At 39.8% G+C, this 20,515-nt stretch overlaps 1 protein-coding gene and 1 pseudogene across 3 annotated transcripts in view; one reads left to right on the forward strand and one right to left on the reverse strand.

The window, feature by feature from the left end:
- Btbd7 (BTB domain containing 7) overlaps positions 1-20,515 on the reverse strand; it is a 68,886-nt gene that overhangs the window by 15,413 nt on the left and 32,958 nt on the right. For 2 of the 3 annotated variants that reach the window (XM_048361815.1, XM_048361816.1), the window contains exons 4-6: positions 12,626-12,834; positions 10,305-10,380; positions 3,081-3,241 (exon numbers count right to left, since the gene is read on the reverse strand). In XM_048361815.1, coding sequence (XP_048217772.1) covers positions 3,081-3,241; positions 10,305-10,380; positions 12,626-12,834 — 446 coding nt within the window. The remainder of the gene's footprint in view (positions 1-3,080; positions 3,242-10,304; positions 10,381-12,625; positions 12,835-20,515) is intronic. The other variant, XR_007213146.1, reaches the window with a different exon arrangement.
- Positions 14,118-15,786, forward strand: LOC125362896 (annotated as a pseudogene).

Genomic DNA, 20,515 nt, shown 5'->3' on the forward strand with positions numbered 1-20,515 from the left:
ACATGATCAAGAGATATATGCAACATTGCAATACCAAGATCAAAATACTTATACCTATAAGTGAGTAAAATTTACCATTTAAATAAAAAAATTAGAAATGGTATGTGAAATTTAGTAGTACTTCAAATGTTTAATAATATTCAAAGGAATCAGCAAAAAGAAAGTACTATAGCTTCCTATTTTTTCTCTAACCAGAATGACATTCATTAAAATGCAGTTAAGTTGGACTAACAGTATTTAATGAAAACTGATTTTTTTTCCCTTGTTCATCCCTCATCCATCTCCAACCAAGACAAAACAATGGATTTGGTCTAACCTATAGCACTGGGACACCACACAGTGGGGGCTCTCAGAGACAACAGATTTGGTTCAAACTCTACCTCTTCATTTGTTATTTTATTTTGTCAGTCGTTGGACTTTAACTCTGGGCCTGGGTGCTGTCCCTGAGTGCTTCAGCTCAAAGCTAGTGCTCTACCACTTGAGCCACAGTGCTACATCTGGTTTTCTGCCAGTTGGCTGGAGATGAGAGTCTCAATGACTTTCCTGTCCAAGCTGGCTTTGATGGCAATCCTCAGATCTTAAGTCTCCTGAGTAGCTAGGATTACAGGCATGGACCACGGGTGCCCAGTTCTACTTCCTCATTTAACAGTGACGTCACCATTGACTAATTCTACTTTAAGGGATCATAAGATTTTTCTGGAAAGTGGAGTGCTGCCCACCTAATTCGTATGTCATAGCCTAGTTGTTTCTTTGTTGGTGTTGAGAGAATAAGAACAATTGACTTAAAACCTTCACTTAATACTTAGTTATTCAATAAAATAAGGATTTTATGTGCAAAGAAATAAGGATTTAAATTTACCCCTACCTGCTAATGAATTAATCGTGTAGTACCATGATTTGTGTTTATTAGGCTTAACATTTGAAAACCATGTATCTGACAAAAGTGAAATAAGGGAAATAAGCCAGACAAAGAAAGATGCATACAAGTATGATCTTACTTATACATGAAACAGGAGTTGATCTCATCAAAGCTGAGAGTAGAAGCTGGGCATTGGTGGCTTTAGTGTGTAATTCTAGTTGGTCAGAAGTCTGAGAACAGAAGAATCTCAGTTTGAGGCTAGCCAGGAAAGAAGTTTTTGAGACCCTATTTAGAAAATTACCAGCCCCTTCACCCCGCCTCCCCAAAAAGAGCTGGAGCTATGGCTCAAGTGGTTGAGCAACATCCTAACAAGTGCAAGGCCCTGAGTTCAAACTCCTGTATTGTCCAGAAAAAGTTGAGAGTAGCACAGTTGCTACTGGAAGCAGTAGGTGGAGGGGCCATCAATGGGTTCACTGGTACCAATTAGAAGGAGTAAGTTCCAAGTGATCCTTTCCATAGAAAATACAGATAACAATGCACTGCACAGTTCAAAATCGCTAAAAGAGGATTCTGAACATTCTCAGCAAAGAAATTCAATCAATATATAAAGTGATGGGTATGCTAATCAAGATTTGATGATTACACAATGTATCCATGTAATGAAACACCAAATTGTATCCCATAATTGCATACACCTGCTATGTAAAAAAAAAAATCTATGTTTACAAGGATTACATTAAATTCATAAATGGACTTATGAGGGACTAATACTTTTTCCTTCCATTAATTCAAACAATTCTATTAGTTAAAAAACAAAACACTGAAGCTAAATGCCAGTGGCTCATGCCTATCATCCTAGTTACTTAGGAGGCTAAGATCTGAGGACTGTGGTTCAGAGCCAGTCCAGCAAGGAAGTGTGTGAGACTCTTAACTCCAATTAATGCCTAAGAAGCTAGAAGTGGAGGTGTGATTCAAGTGTAAAGCACTAGCTTTAAGCACAAAAGCTTGGGGACAGTACCCAGTCCCTGAGTTCAAGTCTAGGACTAGCAAACACAAACATACACAAAACCAACCAACCAAAAACCTTAAAAATTATGAAAACTCAGTGCCATTAATTTTGAATGGGCCTGAAGTAGTCAGCAAGTCCATAAATTTCTTTTTTTTTTTTTGCCAGTCCTGGGGCTTGGACTCAGGGCCTGAGCACTGTCCCTGGCTTCTTTTTGCTCAAGGCTACCACTCTGCCACTTGAGCCACAGCGCCACTTCTGGCCGTTTTCTGTATATATGGTGCTGGGGAATTGAACCCAGGGCCTCATGTATAGGAGACAAGCACTCTGCCACTGGGCCATATTCCCAGCCCAAGTCCATAAATTTCTCTCTCTTTTTTTTTGTCAGTCATGGGGCTTGAGCTCAGGCCTGGGCGTTGTCCATGAGCTCTTTTGCTCAAGGTTAGCGCTCTACCACTTTGAGCTACAGCACTACTTCCAGTTTTTTGGTGGTTAATGGGAGGTAAGAGTTTCACTGACTTTCTGTGGTTGACTTCGAACTGTAATCCTCAGATCTCAGCCTCCTCAGTAGTTAGGATTACAGGTGTGAGCCACCAGGGCCGGCTTTTTTTTTTTTTTTTTTTGGTGCCAGTACTAAAGCTTGAACTCAGGGCCTGGGCATAGTGCTTTTTGTGCTCGAGGCTAACACTCTACTATTTGAGCCACAGCTTCACTTCTGGCTTTTGGTAGTTAACTAGAGACAAGGCTATCATGAACTTTCCTGCCTGGGCTGGCTTTGAACTGTGATCTTCAGACCTCAGCCTCCTGAGTAGCTAGTATTACAGGTGTGAGGCAATAATACCTAGCTTCCATGTATCTTTTATATGAACCAATCCTCCAGTTGTTTTGATTTATTTCTGTACTTGAAGAGTCTCCATTTTCCTTTTATTGTAAGGATCTATTGATCTACACAGAAAAATGACTGATAATTCTACCTGGCACTATACTCTTGTAAGACCTATTTACCAAGTCAACTCTCATCTATCAAAATTTATTTGTACTATGTAAAGACACTGAGGCCACAACATTGCACAAAACAGACACTTGTTTCTGTCCTCATGGAATTTGCAGTTTCACAATACTTTTTTAGAAGAGAAATTCTTTGCAAAGACTGAAAGATGAAAAGCCTGGCATTCTGCATTCTTATGGAAGGGGTAAATGAAAGAAGCCACTTACTGCATCACTTAATACTTCGCTGTTTATAGGTAAGATGTGTTCAATCCGCACAAAAGGTAAGAGAGAAGAAAGGATCTCTCGAAGTTCTTCCATGTCCAGGTCCCGTCTTTTCACACCTCTTTTGTTCACACTATGTGCAGTGCCACTCAATAAGTTTGGTTCTATGAGACAGAAAATTCAAAGTCTCCAACCAAATCCAAATTTCAAGAGACAGGCTTTCTTCTCCAAATACATACTGTCAGTACCACTCTATGTATGCCAGTATATCTGTTTTCACAAGGATTGTAAAAACATCTTTTTTCTTTCTTAAGCAGCTTAGTTAAGACAAAGAGAAAGCATAATAACCAAGAACAGTGATATAATATATTTGACTGTTCTGTCCTAAAGAATAAAAGATTCTCTCCTATCAATTAATTCAAAAGTTAAGATGGGGCTGGGAATGTGGCCTACTGGTAAAGTGCTCGCCCTGTATACATGAAGCCCTGGGTTCGATTCCTCAGCACCACATATACAGAAAAAGCCAGAAGTGGCACTATGACTCAAGTGGCAGAGTGCTAGCTTTGAATAAAAAAGAAGCCAGGGACAGTGCTCAGGCCCTGAGTTCAAGCCCTAGGACTGGCAGAAAACAAATCAAAACAAAATACCAAAGATGACAATCTATTAACATCTGGGTCGGTCAAGATCATTATTATTTTTTTGCCAGTCTTGGGTCTTGAACTCAGGCCCTGGACACTGTCCTTGAACTTATTTTGCTCAAGGCTAGCACTCTACCATTTAAGCCACAGAACCTCTTCTGGCTTTTCCTGTTTATGTGGTACTGAGGAATGGAACCCAGGGCTTCATGCATGATAAGCAAGCACTCTACCACTGAGCCACATTCCCAGCCAAGAGTGTATTCTTAAAATGTCTCACTTTTGAGACTAGTTTATAAAAAAAATAAGGGTGTAGCTTAGTTTGCTCATTAATATATGGGTTTAATAACAATTTAACAACATATCAATTACCTGGTATCCAAAGGAGGAAAACCTAAAGTACATTCATTCTATCAAGTATGTGTGTATGTGTGTGTGTGAGAGAGACACACACACACACACACACACACACACTACTGGGGACTGAGCTCAGAGGCTTGGTGCTCATTTAGCTTGCTTGCGCATGTCTGGCACTCTACACTTGGCCCACACCTTCAGCCTACTTCTCTGCAGGTTAGTTGGAGATGGTGTTGAGAGGACTTTTCTGTCTGGGCTGGCTTTAAATTTTGATCCTCAAGGTCTCAGCCTTCTTAGAGGTGTTAAGCTTCTATCAAGTTTTAGGATTTTTATAGACCATGCACACAGGAATTACACTTGTAATTCCAATTACTCAGAACAAGAACACTGGGTGAATTGTAGTTTAAGGCTAACATGCACAAAAAGTCAGTGAGACCCCATCTCAACTAACAAGTCAGGCATGATAACACGAACTTATGATCCCAGTTACATAAGATGAATAGATAAGAAGATTATGGCCTGAGGTTGGCCCTTGCAAAAAATGAAACTCTATCTGGAAAAGTAACAAGAACACAAGGTTGGAGTGTGGCAGCATTACTAAAGGGCATGGCTCAAGTGGTAGAGAACCTGTCTATCAAGTGTGAGGTCCTGAGTTCCAAATCCAGCATTGCCAAAAGAAACAAAAAAACCTTTATGAAATCTAAATTTTACAACACAGGAATGTTACTGCACATGGGTGGACCCTTTGAACTTTGACATGTAATAAATGTCACTGTTCAGAGCAGAGAATGTTTTCCTTTTTGTATATTAATGGAAAGGGAAGACCAAAAATACAGACATGCTTATGACACTGAGTTGGAAAGAAAAATACATAATTTTGGAAATTGTTAATCATGTCTTTACTCTAGGGAGTGGTCTATAGCTTTTTTCTTAAAAATATTAACATTGAAACTGGGGGAAAGTGAAAGGAAGGGGTGGGTGATATTATCCAAAAAGTAATGTACTCATTGGTGAAATGGTAATCCCTCTGTACAGTACCTTAATAACAACAATAAAATTACATTAAAATATTAACATTGATACTTGGGAAGATTGTGGTTTGAGGCCAGCTTGGGCAAACACTTAATGAGGCTCCACAGCCAATAGCTGAGCTGGGTGGGCTATGACTGTCATTCTAGCTATGAGAGAAGTATAAATAGGAAGGCTGGTTCAGCAAACCAGCCTAGGAAAAGACCCTATCCACAAACAAAAAGGGCTGGGTCTACGTCTCAAGTGCTAAAGCACCTGCTTATGAAGCATGGCCTGAGTTCAAGTTTCAGCACCACAAAAGCAAACTTCATTCATGAATATAGTAAATGCTGGATTTTTACAAGTATTCTATAAGCAAACTGTATCTTCTTTAAATTATGTGATATAGTAGAGAACTGTTTTTTTTCTGGAGTTATTCAAATAAAAAATGTTACAACTATGTGGAAAAAGGGATTTTTATTTCTTGCCTTGCTAAGATTTGGCTTTATACAGAATTAATTTCTTCTTTTTGATGATGGGTATCAAACCCATCATCATACATGCTAGATAGGTGTACTACCATTGGGCTATACTCCCAATCTTCAAAATAATTCTTTTCCTTCAAGCAGTGCCTTGTTTTTATATGAAACATAATGTGAAATCCCCAAGTAGGTAGTAGGTACAAACCACTTTTATAAAAAGTGGCTAGAAAAAAAGATGTGGCCTTCCTGGCTAATCCCAAAATGAGAACTACTATTCTATAGAATATTTAATCCCTTAAGGTTACTTTTATGAGCAAAATATATCCTTTCATCATGACCAATCTCACATCAACAAACCAATGGCTGATATAATGATTATGAAGTTAAATATACAGTTCAATATACAGGCATGTCCTACAAAACTCCCACAAATGGTGAATTAATGAATACCGAACCTTTGTTCCTATGAAAATACATGGTTAATTTCTTTTCTTTTCTTTTTTTGCCAGTCCTGGGCCTTGGACTCAGGGCCTGAGCACTGTCCCTGACTTCTTTTTGCTCAAGGCTAGCACTCTGCCACTTGAGTCTCAACGCCACTTCTGGCCATTTTCTGTATATGTGGTGCTGGGGAATCGAACCCAGGGCTTCAAGTATACAAGGCAAGCACTCTTGCCACTAGGCCATATCCCCAGCCCACATGGTTAATTTCTTATGATCCTCTGAAGATAGTAGTTTCATCAACTGATCAAGATATGACCTTGTTTTATGTGTTTCTGCTTAAAGACATCTTATTTAATGTATGTTCTTTATTCATTAATTCTGAACTCACGAGGTCAACTGCTCTGAAACTCATGCCTGAGTGAAGTTTAGCTAACCCACATTATGAATAAGAAACAAAAAGGGCACTAAGTAGACTGTGAAAAGGACAACTGTTTACAGTAGATCTGAAAGAAGAAGATAAAGTGTTGGTGCCTTGTTCGAATTCAGCTAGGAATGTATGTGTAAGGTAACAAGCATTTATTTCTTACTCTGTGTGTTCTTAAAAATGCCATAAATACAGATTTTCAAGTTACAAATACATTTTTTTGTTTAGGTCTGGAGCTTGAACTCAGGGCCTGGGTGCTGTCCCTGAGCTTCTTTGTGTTCAAGGCTAGTGCTCTATCGCACCACAGTGCCACTTCTGGCCTTTTCTGAGTAATTTACTGGAGATAAAGAGTCTCATGGACTTTTCTGTTTGGGCTAGTGCCTGGCTACAAAAACATTTTTTAAAGCAGGTTAATTTGCAAATAAAGATTCTGCAGCCAGGCACATGCCTATAATCCTAGCTACTCAAGAGGCTAAGATCTGAAGAATGTGGTTTGAAGCCAGACTGGGCAGGAAAGTCTATGAGACTCTTATCTTCAATTAACTACTAAAACAAAAACAAAACTGAGGTCTGGGAATGTGGCTTAGCGGTAGAGTGTTTGCCTCGCATGCATGAAGCCCTGGGTTCAATACCTCAGTACTATATATATACAGAAAAGGCCGGAAGTGCACCTGAGTTCAAGCCCTACGACAGGCCAAAAGAAAAGAAAAGAAAAGGAAGAAAGGAAGAAAGGAAGGAAGGAAGGAAGGAAGGAAGGAAGGAAGGAAGGAAGAAAGAAAGAAAGAAAGAAAGAAAGAAAGAAAGAAAGAAAGAAAGAAAGAAAGAAAGAAAGAAAGAAAGAAAGCAACCTGAAAGTGGAGCTGTGGCTTAGGTGGAAGAGTGCCAGCTTCGAGCAAAAAAGAGCTCAGGGATAGCACCCCAGCTCTGAGTTGAAGCCCCCCACCCACTCCCATGAATGAGAGTAGGTTACATATTGTATTAAACATTTTTTAGGAGTCAAAAATTTCAAATCTGCTGGGAGCTGGTGGCTCATGCCTATAATCCTATATACTCAGGCTGAGATCTAAGGATCCTGGTTCAAAGCAAACCCAGGCAAAAAAGTCTGAGAGTCTTATCTCCAATTAACCACAAAAAAAAAGCCAGAAATAGAGGTGTGGCTCAAGTGATAAGAGTGCCAGCCTTGAGTGAAAAAGCTAAGGGGCAGTGCCCAAGCTCTGAGTTTAGGCCCCAGTACAGCTAGAGAAGAAAAAGAAAAAGAAATCCAATCTGGGCTGATATCAGTGCATCATTCCTATAATCCTAGCTACTCAGGATGCCAGCCTGGGCAGACAAATCTTAACCTGGAAAAAACTGCAAGTGGCGGTTTGGCTCAAATGGTGCAGTGTTGGGCTGGGAATATGGCCTAGTGGTAAAGTCCTCGCCTCGCATACATGAAGCCCTGGGTTTGATTCCTCAGCAGCACATATATTGAAAAAGCCAAAAGTGGCGCTGTGGCTCAAGTGGCAGAGTGCTAGCCTTGAGCAAAAAGAAGCCAGGGACAGTGCTCAGGCCCTGAGTTCAAGCCCCAGGACTGGCAACAAAAACAAAAAACAAAATCAAATGGTAGAGTGTCAGTTGTAAGCAAGAAAGCTGTATGAAAGAGTAAGGCCCTGAGTTCAAGCCCTAGCACTAGGAAGTACATGCGCAAGCATGCATGCAGGCAGGCAGACACATACACACACACACACACTTACACACTTACACACACACACAAAATTCAAGTACCTAAAGCTTTTTTACAAAATAAAGAGAAATAAGTGTAGGAAAATACAATAGGATTAATTTTGTTTCCTAGTGCTTGGGTACTAGCATATTAAAGGGACACTATTAAGAAGGTTTGGTGCTGGTGGCTCATGCCTGTAATCCTAGCAACTCAGGAAGGTGAGGTCTAATGATTGTGGTTTGAGGCTTAGCAATGGCAGGAAAGTCATTAGACTCTTTTATCTCCAATTAAGTACAGAAAAAGCCGAAGTGGTACTATAGCTCAAGCTAGCCTTGAGCAAAAGGACCTTAGGGGACAGCACCCAGGTCAGGAGTTCAAGTCCCAGGACCAGCTAACAAAAGAGAAAAAAAAATCAAAACAGAATTCTGTGAATGTACCTAATAACAACCACTAGCTTGAGTATTTTAAACAGGTGAGGTTGGGCTGGGATGTAGCTAGCTCAGTGGCAAAATGCCTGCTTAGCAAGTACAAGGTCCTGGGTTTGATCCCCAGTACAAAAAGAAAAAAGAAAAAAGAAAAGACAACCCCCCCCCCACAAAAAACAGGTGAACTTAACTTTACATAAATTATATCTAAATAAAATATTTTAAAATGAAGAAAAAGGGGAATCTACCTTTCTAGCTGAGAAGCTTTGATTTGGTTCAATATATAGAGGAGCAAATGCTGTTATAGGCAAGGGGAAAGGTGGGTTGGCTTTTATACAAAAGACTTGCAGACTTCCAAAGCCAAAAATTCATTTCATGTATGCTAGTTCTTTGTTTCTATATGACCCCAGCTGCAATTTATTTTAAAAATCTCTTCTATCTTCCATAGCATTAACTTATTTTTTTCTTTTGCTGAGCTGAGAATTGAACTAATAATCTCATAAATACTAGGTAAATGTTCTACTAATGACCCACTTCCTCAGCCCCCATAACATTTAAAAACAAGCCACAATCACCAAGCTATATGCCTAGCCCCTCGTTTTCTAACTGAAGTAAAGTTCACACAGTATAAAAACTCATTATCTTACCATTTTGACCTTTTGTTTTTAAAGTCAGTACTGGGGCTTGAACTCAGGGGCTTTTTCCACTCACAGCAAGTATCTTACCAGTTACACAATGGCTAATTGAAGGTAAGAGAGTGTCTTGGATTTGTCTGCCTGGGTTGGTTCTGAACCATGGTTCTCAGATATCAGCCTTCTGAATAGCTAGGATGATAAGGCACGTACCACTGATACCCAGTCATTCTGACAATTTTCAAAATTGAAATCCAGTGGCATTCCATACATTCATATTGTTATGCAATCATCAATACTAATTCTAGAAACCTTTTATGAACAATATGCTTTTGTAATACTTTAATCATTACATAACTTTTTAAAATTGTGAAATAAAATTTTCTGATACATTTAACAACCTATATACCACCTTTCCACCTTACTGACTATAAAAACTTCTATTCTCACCCCTTAATAGTGTTCAGTAGTGTATGCATGTATATATAAATATGAAATATAATGTAAAAATATGCTATACTATAAAACATAAACTATATATACTTTTGGTGTGGGTATAGGCACTTCAATTTAGAACTTTGAACTTTCTGTTTGGCACTTTTGTTCATGGCTGGTGCTCTAACACTTGAGCCATGGCTCCTGTCCAGCTTTATTACAAGTTAATTACAGAAAGAGTCTCTTGGACTTTGCTGCTGTAGCTGGCTTTGAATGATGATTCTCAGACTTCAGCCTCTTGAGCTACCAATGCCAGGCTGATAATGTTTTTTGTTGTTATTTTTTGGCTGGTCCTGGGCTTGAACTCAGGGCCTAGGTGCTGTCCCTGAGCTTTATTTGCTCAAGGCTAACTACCACTTGAGCCACAGTTCCACTTCTTGCTTTTTTTGGTAGTTAATTGGAAATAAGAGTCTCATGGTCTTTTCTGTCTGTCTGGCTTTAAATCATAATCCTTAGATCTCAACCTCCTGAAGTAGCTAGGATTACAGGTGTGAGACACTAACAGCTAAGTTGGCATTGTGTATTTGTAAGACTGGCTTATAGCATGCACTACAGTAAGCTTTGGGATATAAAACCCCTAAAAACATACGCAAACTGATTAGCACAATCTAGTTGTCTTAACTTACCTCTGTCTGCTATTCTTTTCATCAACTGATGCTCTCCCCATTTAATCAGATATTTAAGGATATCTTGCTCGCTTGCCTATAATAAAAGATGGTTTATGTTTATTATGGTGAAACTAGATAAATGACTAATATCGTTACACTTTTTTTCTAGGTTAAATGTAAATACATAGTACAACTTACGGTATTTTCCTCTTTACACTAGTTATCTGAAATTTTATAATTCTACTTCTGGTTCATTAGCAACGAATGTACAGAAGTTAGTTCGGTGGTCTCCTACTTTAAATGACTAGTTATCTGAAATTTTATAATTCTACTTCTGGTTCATTAACAACGAATGTACAGAAGTTAGTTCGGTGGTCTCCTACTTTAAATGACTAGTTATCTGAAATTTTATAATTCTACTTCTGGTTCATTAACAATGAATGTACAGAAGTTAGTTCGGTGGTCTCCTACTTTAAATGTATTTTATCTTAGTAAATGGGTTTTCTATAGTTGCCTTAAGCTCTTTCTTGGAGACGAGATGTAGATAAATAGGTAAAAGTAAAAGCACAGTGTTACAAGTGACCACTATCTAGCAAAGGTGGGAAAAGCAAGCATGATAACTTATGGCAAAAGAGGCTGAAATCTCCACTAGGAATTTTGCAGGTTATAAGGGATCCTTGAAGTATAATCTGTGAAATGGCAAAGGGCCCCTTATTTCTGTTTGCTATTTTTAAACTTAGGCTGCTCTCTAAGATTTTTACTTTCTATAAGGAATGAAAAGCTCCTAAATAAAAACAATTACCTGAGATAATTGACTAATTCTCACAAACACCTAATCTTGACAGGAACGCAAGTCAAGATTAATGAGCAAAGGTTCCCCACAAATCAAGCCCAAGTATGACATTTGTGTGGCAATCAAAGCAATGTTGAAGAAAAAGCATAGATCAGAGTTTAATTTTTCATTTCATTTTCCAACAGAGATGTTGACATTTTTTAATTTATCTAGCAAACACACAAAGACATAGGAAATAGCCCAACAGATTGTGGTTCCACCACATTAAAACTACTACGCATTTTTTGGCATAAAATTCATACAGCCAACGCAAAAGCAAAAATTCAACTTAAAAACAGCTTGTGCCAGGCACTGGTGGCTTACACCTATAATCCTAGCTAATCAGAAAGCTGAGATCTGAGGAACAGCTTCAAGGCCAGCCCAGGCAGACAAATCTGAGGGACCAGCAGAAAGCTGCAGATGAACTATGGTTCAAGTGGTAAGAGTGCCAGACTTGAGTGAAAAGCTAATCAAGAGTAAGGCCCCCAAGTTCAAGATCCAATACTGGCATAAAAAAAAAGCCTGGAAGTATTTTTTGAAATATCTAAAATCTATTTTTAGTTTAAAATTACTAAATTAGGGGCTGGGAATATGGCCTAGTGGCAAGAATGCTTGCTTCGTATACATGAAAGCCCTGGGTTCAATCCCCAGCACCACATATACAGAAAATGGCCAGAAGTGGCGCTGTGGCTCAAGTGGCAGAGTGCTAGCCTTGAGCAAAAAGAAGCCAGGGACAGTGCTCAGGCCCTGAGTCCAAGCCCCAGGACTGGCAAAAAAAAAACCAAACAAACAATAAAATTACTAAATTAGATTGACATATAAATCATGTACATAGCATTTATTAAATCCCAAGCAGGGTGGCTGGTGGCTCATGCTTATTATCCCAGCTACTTGGGAAGCTGAAACTGGGAAGAATGTGGTTCAAAGGAGGAACAGTTCCAGTCTAAGGCCAGATTGAACTACATAATGAAACACTGTGTCAAAGAAAAAAAATCTCAAAAAAAATACTCGAAAATATAATTATACTTTGACAGAATACATACAAAATGTGATTTTTTTAAATAATAGGTTAAACAGGTCAAAAATGGAATATTTTTAGTCTAAATATTTTTACTGTCTACAATCAATACAACTGATATATTCAACTAAAAGAAACTATTAAAGTGAATGCACATGAACAGATGCCAAGAATATCACTGTAGGGATGTGCTTCTACCTTGTCTAGCCTCAACCTCTATTTGGTATATTGGTTAGGTCCTGGGCTTGTATCACAATGGTGAGTCATGGAAGCAATGTTCACAATGGGCCAATGAGCCAGATGGCTTTTGTTGTACAAATATGAAGAGAATGTTACTGGGTGGTTTATCACAGCCTATTTCCCTCCCCTTGCCCTTGCCCTACTCTAGACAGAAGAGTCATGGAGAACAGATGGGTTGTTTTGTTTTGGGTTTTTTTTTGGTACAAATATCAAAATGACAATGAATTTGAGAGGTGTATAAATGATTACCTGTAGGTAGTCAGACTGGATAGCAGTAAGCAGATGGTCTTTGCTGAGTTCATAAAAAATATCCGAAGTCATGACCTGGGACAATTCCTCACAGAGGAAATGCAAAGCTTGCCGGTGCACCCACTTGGAGCCATATGGATGCGAGCTCCACTTGAGGATGGCAATTAAGGTATCTAATGAGATGCTCTCAGCAATGATATCCTCACAGCCTAAAAGAGAAGGCAAATACTTCTTGAGATTAATCATAAATATTACGTACTGAACATCAGTGTGCTGGCACTATATGTAAAAGTTGCAGTAGTAAAAAAGAACTCATGGAAGTCACCAAGACATGGTAGGATAGAAAACTGGATCCCTTAAAGAGATGGATCTAACGAAGAAGGCAGAGAATCTTCAGTTGCTCAAGAAAATAAATATTTATATTTAAATTCAATAGTCTGAGTAAGGTAGTATAGTAGAAAACACTGAACCAAAAGGAGAAAGAAGAATAAATAAACATGATAGAATTGTGGAAGCTGACCAGAGAAGGGCCACAGATGACACCTGACTGACAGAGCATCCACCTGAGAAAAAGACAGTTTGGCTGCTATTTATGAAGATTCTTCTATCATTCTAATAGAAAATAAAACACCTTGTATTAACAGTTTAATCTCAGAAAACTGGCAAAAACATGAAAGTCTTGTGTTCATCTGGGCTTAATTCTGGCCTCCTGAAAAATAAACAAGAGGTTTAAGTGAAAAAGATCCTAGAGAAAACAGCTATGGCATCTCAAGGAGAAAGAAAATCTGTGGACAGATAGCTATTCTCTTTAAGACTGACCATTTTAAATATAAAGATAAAAATAAGTAAAATCTGAATGATATAGACTATAGAAGAGTTGGGTAGAAATTTTTCACTAAGACTATTATAAATTAAAAATAATCTCGGTAACATGCTTTTTATAAAAGCATTTAAATGTCACCATGACAAATAATAAAAATATGGCTACTTCACAGATTGCTTTAAATTGCAATAAATTTGGAGCTTTATAGCCTAACAGAAGGACCTCAATAAAATCAGGAGACTTCCAAAGTTCAAAATTACTTGTGAAAGCATGAAAGGTGAGAAGAAAAGGATGAATCCGTGTTGAGGTGATATAAGATTGTTAGTAGCCAACAGGCACCTAAACCAAGTAGTGCTTCCTGCTCTTTTCTGGTGAGAAATACAGATATCTGTGTAACTACATTTCCACAATGCTTTTTAACAAATACTCATGATGCTGCTAGTTTGTTATCACAAGACAGGAACTGCTGTCTTTAGCATGTCATTAACACCTTCTTGCACATGAAAGGCACTAAATAAAAATGTGTTGAATACATAAACGAGATCCTTGCAGATATGAGGTGAATGACAAAACTGTGGTTAACAGAACCATTTGTAAGCAGCACTGATTAACTTGGAAGTGGAGTGAAGAGCCTCTATCTTTGCCACGTTGGGCAAGAACTTGGCTCTACATATCCAGATGACCCAAACTAGGAAGCACAGTTAACAACACACTGCAAAGCAGAATCATCAAAACTGGCTAGGTTAAGATCAATACGAAATAGGACTATACTTAAGACTAATAAAAATCCACTTCACAGTAGATGACAGAGGTGAGCTTAGTTTAATTACTACCTATGTACAGTACTATCTGGGTATTTTAGCTCTATGAATCTAAACTATAACCTGGATGCCATAAAGATGAGGTAATTTCAGACTTTTAAAGAACAAGTACGTAGTCCTCATCAGAAGCTAGCACTGCTCTCTTGTTCTGAGCCCCATGTGTTAGACAGGCACTTAGCAAACCACAGGATGCCCAGAGGAGGATACGAGACCAGTAGTTTAAGACTTGTCACAGAAACCCTCCAAACTAGCCCTACTGGGTTTACGTAAATGGAAACTGAGGAGTCACAAGAGCTTTCTACATGCCTGACTGGCCTGGCTCAGGATATTCCTCTAAGGAAATGGCCGCAGAGCTGCGAAGAACCCAGGCTGAACCTGGGCTAACAAGGCAAGGCAGCAGGAAACCCTGAACAGTTCTGTGAGGGGAGGAAGGCCGTGGTATCCAACAGTAACTGGCTGTCTGTGTGAATGGCATGCTGAGGATGGCCTACTGGAGCTGGGGATTTTGTACTGCTATTTATTTTTGTGAAGAGGCAAGTCATGTGCTTTGTGATGAACTCTAGAAAGGGATTTCATGTCCCAGTGGGACACAATGCCCCCATTGACCTGAAAAAAGAGACTAAGGCAACTTTCTTGGGTTCAGGATACCAAGTGTGTACCCCAACTCCTTACAGATGATGGTGCAAGATTGCTACAACTAGAAACACAGGGAAATCAAAGTTGTTACAACTATCTCTACATATAGGATGAAAGTTCTTGATGTACGCTGTGCCTGACATCCATTTTATGCTGAAGGTATAAACCCTCATTCATTAATGAGCAAGAATTTCTGCCCCTACATGCTAGATCTGCAAAATACTACTACTCCTTTCAAGAGTATGCTAAAGGCCCTCACTGATACCCTGGTGGGTGGCTATGTATAGCCCATTATGAGACAAAGGATTTGGGCCAGAGTGGATACCCACGCTATCAGGAGGTTCTGAGTGAGCTGGCCACTGTGGTGAAATCATGATTTGGGAGCTCTCAACAACACTAATCAATGGCCAAAGACTTAACTCAGTCCCATGAAGTCTCCCCAACAACAATTCAGGTCACATATCTCCCCTTCAGTCAGAGTAAACATGCCAAGCACTTCTTACACTGAAGAGCTTTAAGGATAACTGTAACAAATTGGACACTATACAGTATACTGTGATAGAGCTGAAGGACTACAGCACAGACAGCTGCTTGCTGGGAAGCCCTCAGGACATCTGGCTCAGCAGGCTCAAACTGTAATCAGCTAAAGTCTCCATTATGTCCAGAGTTCAGAGAGCTTGTTTCTATGAAGGGTCATTCCCCAAATTTCATATGGGCAATTTCAGAACATTAAGACTTCTTTTTGTTTTTTTCTAGTAGCACTTTGCTGAGTTTGACTTCAGAAGTTATTACTAAAGCTTCTTTAAAAACCTTCCTTTTTAAAACCAGTGTTTACCTTCACTGTTGTGGTCTATTTAATCCCAAAGGTGGGTTGATATGTCTTCTATGTCTACCCTACTATACTCAATGAATGGCTTTAACTGTTTGGGTTAGGACATCTCAGAGCTGGCTACCAGGAAAGAATGAGGGGGAAAATAAATATGGAATAGGATGAGTAAGAAAGTGTTGGTTATGGGGCTGGGAATGTGGCCTAGTGGTAGAGTGCTTGCCTTGTATACATGAAGCCCTGGGTTCGATTCCTCAGCACCACATATATGGAAAAAACCAGAAGTGGTGCTGTGGGAATAAATTGAATGAAGAAGGTCCTCACATCTGGCATAATCTATGTCAACATACAAGACAATGTGAAGCTAGGCACTGGTGGCTGACACTTGTAATCCTAGCTACTCAGGAGGCGGAGATCTGCGGATCATGGTTCAAACACAGCCTGGGCAGGAAAAGTCTGTGAGACTCCAAAACAAAAACAAAAAAACTCACCAGAAAACCAGAAGTGGATCTGTGGCTCAAAGTGGTAGAGTGCTAGCCTTGAGCAAAAAGAGCTCAAGGATAGCTCCCAGGCTCTGACAAGTCCCACAACTGATAACAAAAAAAGACAATGTGAAGAAGTGCTTTTTCCTAATAAACCAATAAATTGGTCTGAATTTATAAATTAGTTATTGAATATAATGGACAATTAAAAACAATCCCTCTAGGAAAGTAGGAGCAGAGAATGATTCAGCAAATTAGGGACAGAGTACACTGAGCCCTTATACCAACTTGAAACCAAGGTCACAGGATATGCAAGCTGTATCCATCACAAATATAAACTTAAATATAACTTTAATTAATTTTATTTCTGTCAGTTGTGGGACTTGAACTTAGGACCTAGGCCCTTTCCTTGAGCTTTTTTCTTCAAAGCTAGTGCTGTTCCACTTTGAGCCACAGTGCCACTTCCAGTTTTTTTGGTGGCTAACTGGAGATGAGTCTCATGGACTTTCCTGTCTGGACTGGTTTCAAACCTTCATCCTCAGATCTTAGCCTCCCGAGTAGATAGGATTATGAGCCACTGGTACCTGGCGAAGTAACTTTATTTTACACAATAGAACAACATTCTTGTAAGGAAAATTGAGATGACCCAATGAGATCTGCACATAAATGATACATTAAGACATAAAAATAAAACAAAAAAAAGGAGGATCAATTTAAAGTCAGCTTGGACAATAAGCAAGCAAGGCAGCTCTCCTCCCATACCTCAACCAATTAAGAGCTGGGTGTGGAAGCATGTGCCTACCACCACAGCTATGAGGGAGACCAAATATAAGTGGGGAGGATTCAAGACCTGGGTCCAGGCTAGCCCTGGGCACAATGTGAAACCCTATCTAAGAAATAACCTAAAGCAAAACATGGCTGGAGGCCTGGCTCAAGGAGTAAAGTGCTCCCTCCTGAAAGGCTGAACGGAAACTATAGGAAACATTATTTTCTTGGGTGAAAGTTCCACAATAAAAATATGGACCCTGTTTTTTTTTTTCTTTTTGGTCCTGAACTCAGGGCCTGGGTGCTGTCCCTGAGCTCTTCTGATCAAGGCTAGTGCTCTACCATTTTGAGCCACAGCACCACTTTCAGTTTTTGAGTGGTTAATTGGAGAATCTCATGGGGACTTTTCTGCCCCGGCTGGCTTTGAACTGTGATCCTCAGAGCTCAGCCTCCTCAGGAGCTAGGATCACAGGTGTGAGTCACAGGCGCCAGCGAAAATCTGGGCCTTGAAAGGTACATTTAGACACAGAAGCCTGGAATGGGGAGGGATATTTGTATGGATAAGGTGAGAATGGTAAGCTCCAAGATTTCATGTGCCCCCACAGATGTTTATCCTCTTTAAGATCTGACCCAAACTCCTCTTAGTCAGGATCAGGTTCACAGCACAGTCTGAATGGGAAAAACAGTTCCGGTTTGGAAGAATGCAATACAGATACCAAAAGAATGGCAAGACCTGGCTATGTACACTGTAGGTCCACCCCTGGGTGTGGATCTTGAATGTAATTGAATAAGAAGGAACTCATTTAGAACCCCAGGATGTATTGGGGTATATTCTAGTATTTCTTTGCCTGATCACAACAAAGACCTGGCATTTTTAACAACTATACATAAAGAAAGTTCAGATACCTCTGGAATAAGTCTGGGTCACCCCACCCAGTAGGCTGCCTAGACCTTTTGAAGTACTGTCAAAGAGGAGTAGAAAATCTAAGGTGGGTGAGGGAAGAATGATATTGCACTGATTTTTAGGGTCTCAACTTGCATAAGCTTAAAGTATCTCTCATAATCCCCATCCAGTATGGTTTCAAGAGCTGGCCAAAGAGAAATGTGTGACTTGAAGGCACAAGTGAAGCAGTAGCCTTGATTCTCTAAATGTCACTACAGGAAGGCTGGGCATCAACGGTGGCTACTTAAAAGGCTGAGATCTGAGAATCACAGTTCAAAGGAGCCTGGGTGGAGAAAGCTGTAAGTGGAGTGAGTGGTAGAGTGCTACCTTGAACAACAACAACCACCACCAACAAAACCTTAGGGATAGCACCTAGGCCCAGAGTTCAAGTCCGAGGACCAGTGCACGTGCACCACGTGTGCACATGTCCAGGCAGACACACACATGCACAGAGTCACGATAGGTAGGTGACAGAGCAGTGTTTACAGGGGAACTCAATAAATTAGATAAAGAAAAGCCACATTTTGAGAGGCCAAATCAGGAGACTTTTTTTTAGAAAGCCAGCAACTGCAAGTGGATTCCTGTCCCCACAAACTTGCAGTACTGAATGCAGCTAGCACAAAGTTTATAAAGGCAAAAGCCACATCAAGGCAGATGTTGCATGGTATGGGGGCTAGCAAAGCTTGTTTTATAGAAGTAAAGCAAGCTTTCTAGGGGGAGCAATCGGGAGCAATCAAGGGCAAGTATTCTCTGGAGCAAAACTTTCCTGGAACTAAACAACTCATGACACATATGAAATTCAAAGAATATCACCTCTACAGGGCTTAACAATCCACGACACAGCTGTAGTTCAAAGAAAGTCCTTTATCACCTCTAGAGTTCCCAGAACTGGGTAAAAATTCCCCATCAGCTATTAAGACACCAAGATGGTGGTGAGGACAAGATGTTATTGCTTAGATACAGTAGCCATATTTCAGCAGGTGTTTGTAAAGGTGCCCGTGGATACTGGCTTATTGTTGCTTTGCCTCTATTCTGTGATTAGTTCTTCCTCCCAACTGTAGCCTTAATGACCAACATGGGCCCCATGCCTCTACAAAACGTGGTTTCACTTGTGCTGTTAGGTGTGCTTGGCTTCTAAGGTTCACAACTCATCTGTACCCCACTACTTTCCCTTGCAGACAGACAAGTGCTTCTTCAGCTTCTCCTACAACTTTGTAAGGTTTAATTTCAATCACAAAGATAAGTCAGAGCTCCAGTTACAACGAGGTTACTTGAATGATGTTACACAACTCTTGTACCTACTTTACATTCTCTCCTAGCAACCCAGTTTCAGAAGTCTATCCTGGCTGTATCTGACAGTAGAAATTCTGACACCTTGGAACAGGCCACTCCAGAAATCCACCAAGGGCTTGTATATATGTAAATCATGAGATTAGATAAAAGGGACAAACACCCCATGTGATACACTTCCATGGTAGGATGGAGACTGATGAAACCTTACCCCAATTTATGTATGTATGTATGTATGTATGTATGTATGTATGTATGTATGTATGTATGTATTTTTTTATTTATTGCCAATCCTGGGCCTTGGGCTCTGGGCCTGAGCACTGTCCCTGGTTACTTTTTGCTCAAGGCTAGCACTCTGCCACTTGAGCCACAGCGCCACTTCTGGCCGTTTTCTGTATATGTGGTGCTGGGGAATCGAACCCAGGGCTTCTTGTATAGGAGGCAAGCACTCTTGCCACTAGGCCATATTCCCAGCCCCCCCCCCCCCCAATTTTTTTTAAGTGACGCAAACAAAGCAGCTATGGTAATCTCAAGGGGTAGAGAACCAGCCTAACAGGCAAATCTGAACTCAGTTCAAACCCCAGTCCTGCAATAAACAAAATAAAATAAATGAAGACCTCAACCTTTAAGGTACAAGAGTCAGGACAGTTTGAAAAAGAGAAAAACTTGGTGTGTCTGGGTTTTATTTCTCATATTCTTGTAGCTAATGTTTGGAATTTAGTTGTCTCTGTTGGCAGAGAAGCATAATATAGAAGTATAGTCTTAAAAAGTAACACAGAAGTGTATTTCCTAAGGTTCTATTCTTTTTAATCATCCTACAAGATTTTTATATAATAGCAAAACGTCAGAAGTAACTACTAACATTGTACATAAAATCTAAACACCTACTTATCTTCCCTTTTAGTGTATTTTAAAACCTATGTTCAAGCTGGGCACTGGTGGCTCATGCCTGTAATCCTAGTTATTCAGGGACTGAGGTCAGAGGATTGTGGTTCTAAGCCAGTCCAGAGAAGTCCACAAGATTCTTACCTCCAATTAACAGCCAAAAAGCTGGAAGTAGAGCTGTGGCTCAAGGGTAGAATGCTAGGCTTGAGAAGAAAAAACAAACAAAACCAACAACCTCAAGGACATCACCCAAGCCCTGAGTTCAAGACCCAAGATGGCACAAAAAGAAAAACAAACTTACCTATATCTCAAAACACTCTGGATTATCTATTCGGAATGAAATATGAGAAACCAATCATATTGACTGGTTCTACAGAGGGAACTGAATAGGTAAAGGAAAAAGCTGGAAAGGCAAGAGA

This window comes from Perognathus longimembris, chromosome 14 (genome assembly GCF_023159225.1).
Source record: "Perognathus longimembris pacificus isolate PPM17 chromosome 14, ASM2315922v1, whole genome shotgun sequence".
In the NCBI taxonomy this organism is placed as follows: Eukaryota; Metazoa; Chordata; class Mammalia; order Rodentia; family Heteromyidae; genus Perognathus; species Perognathus longimembris.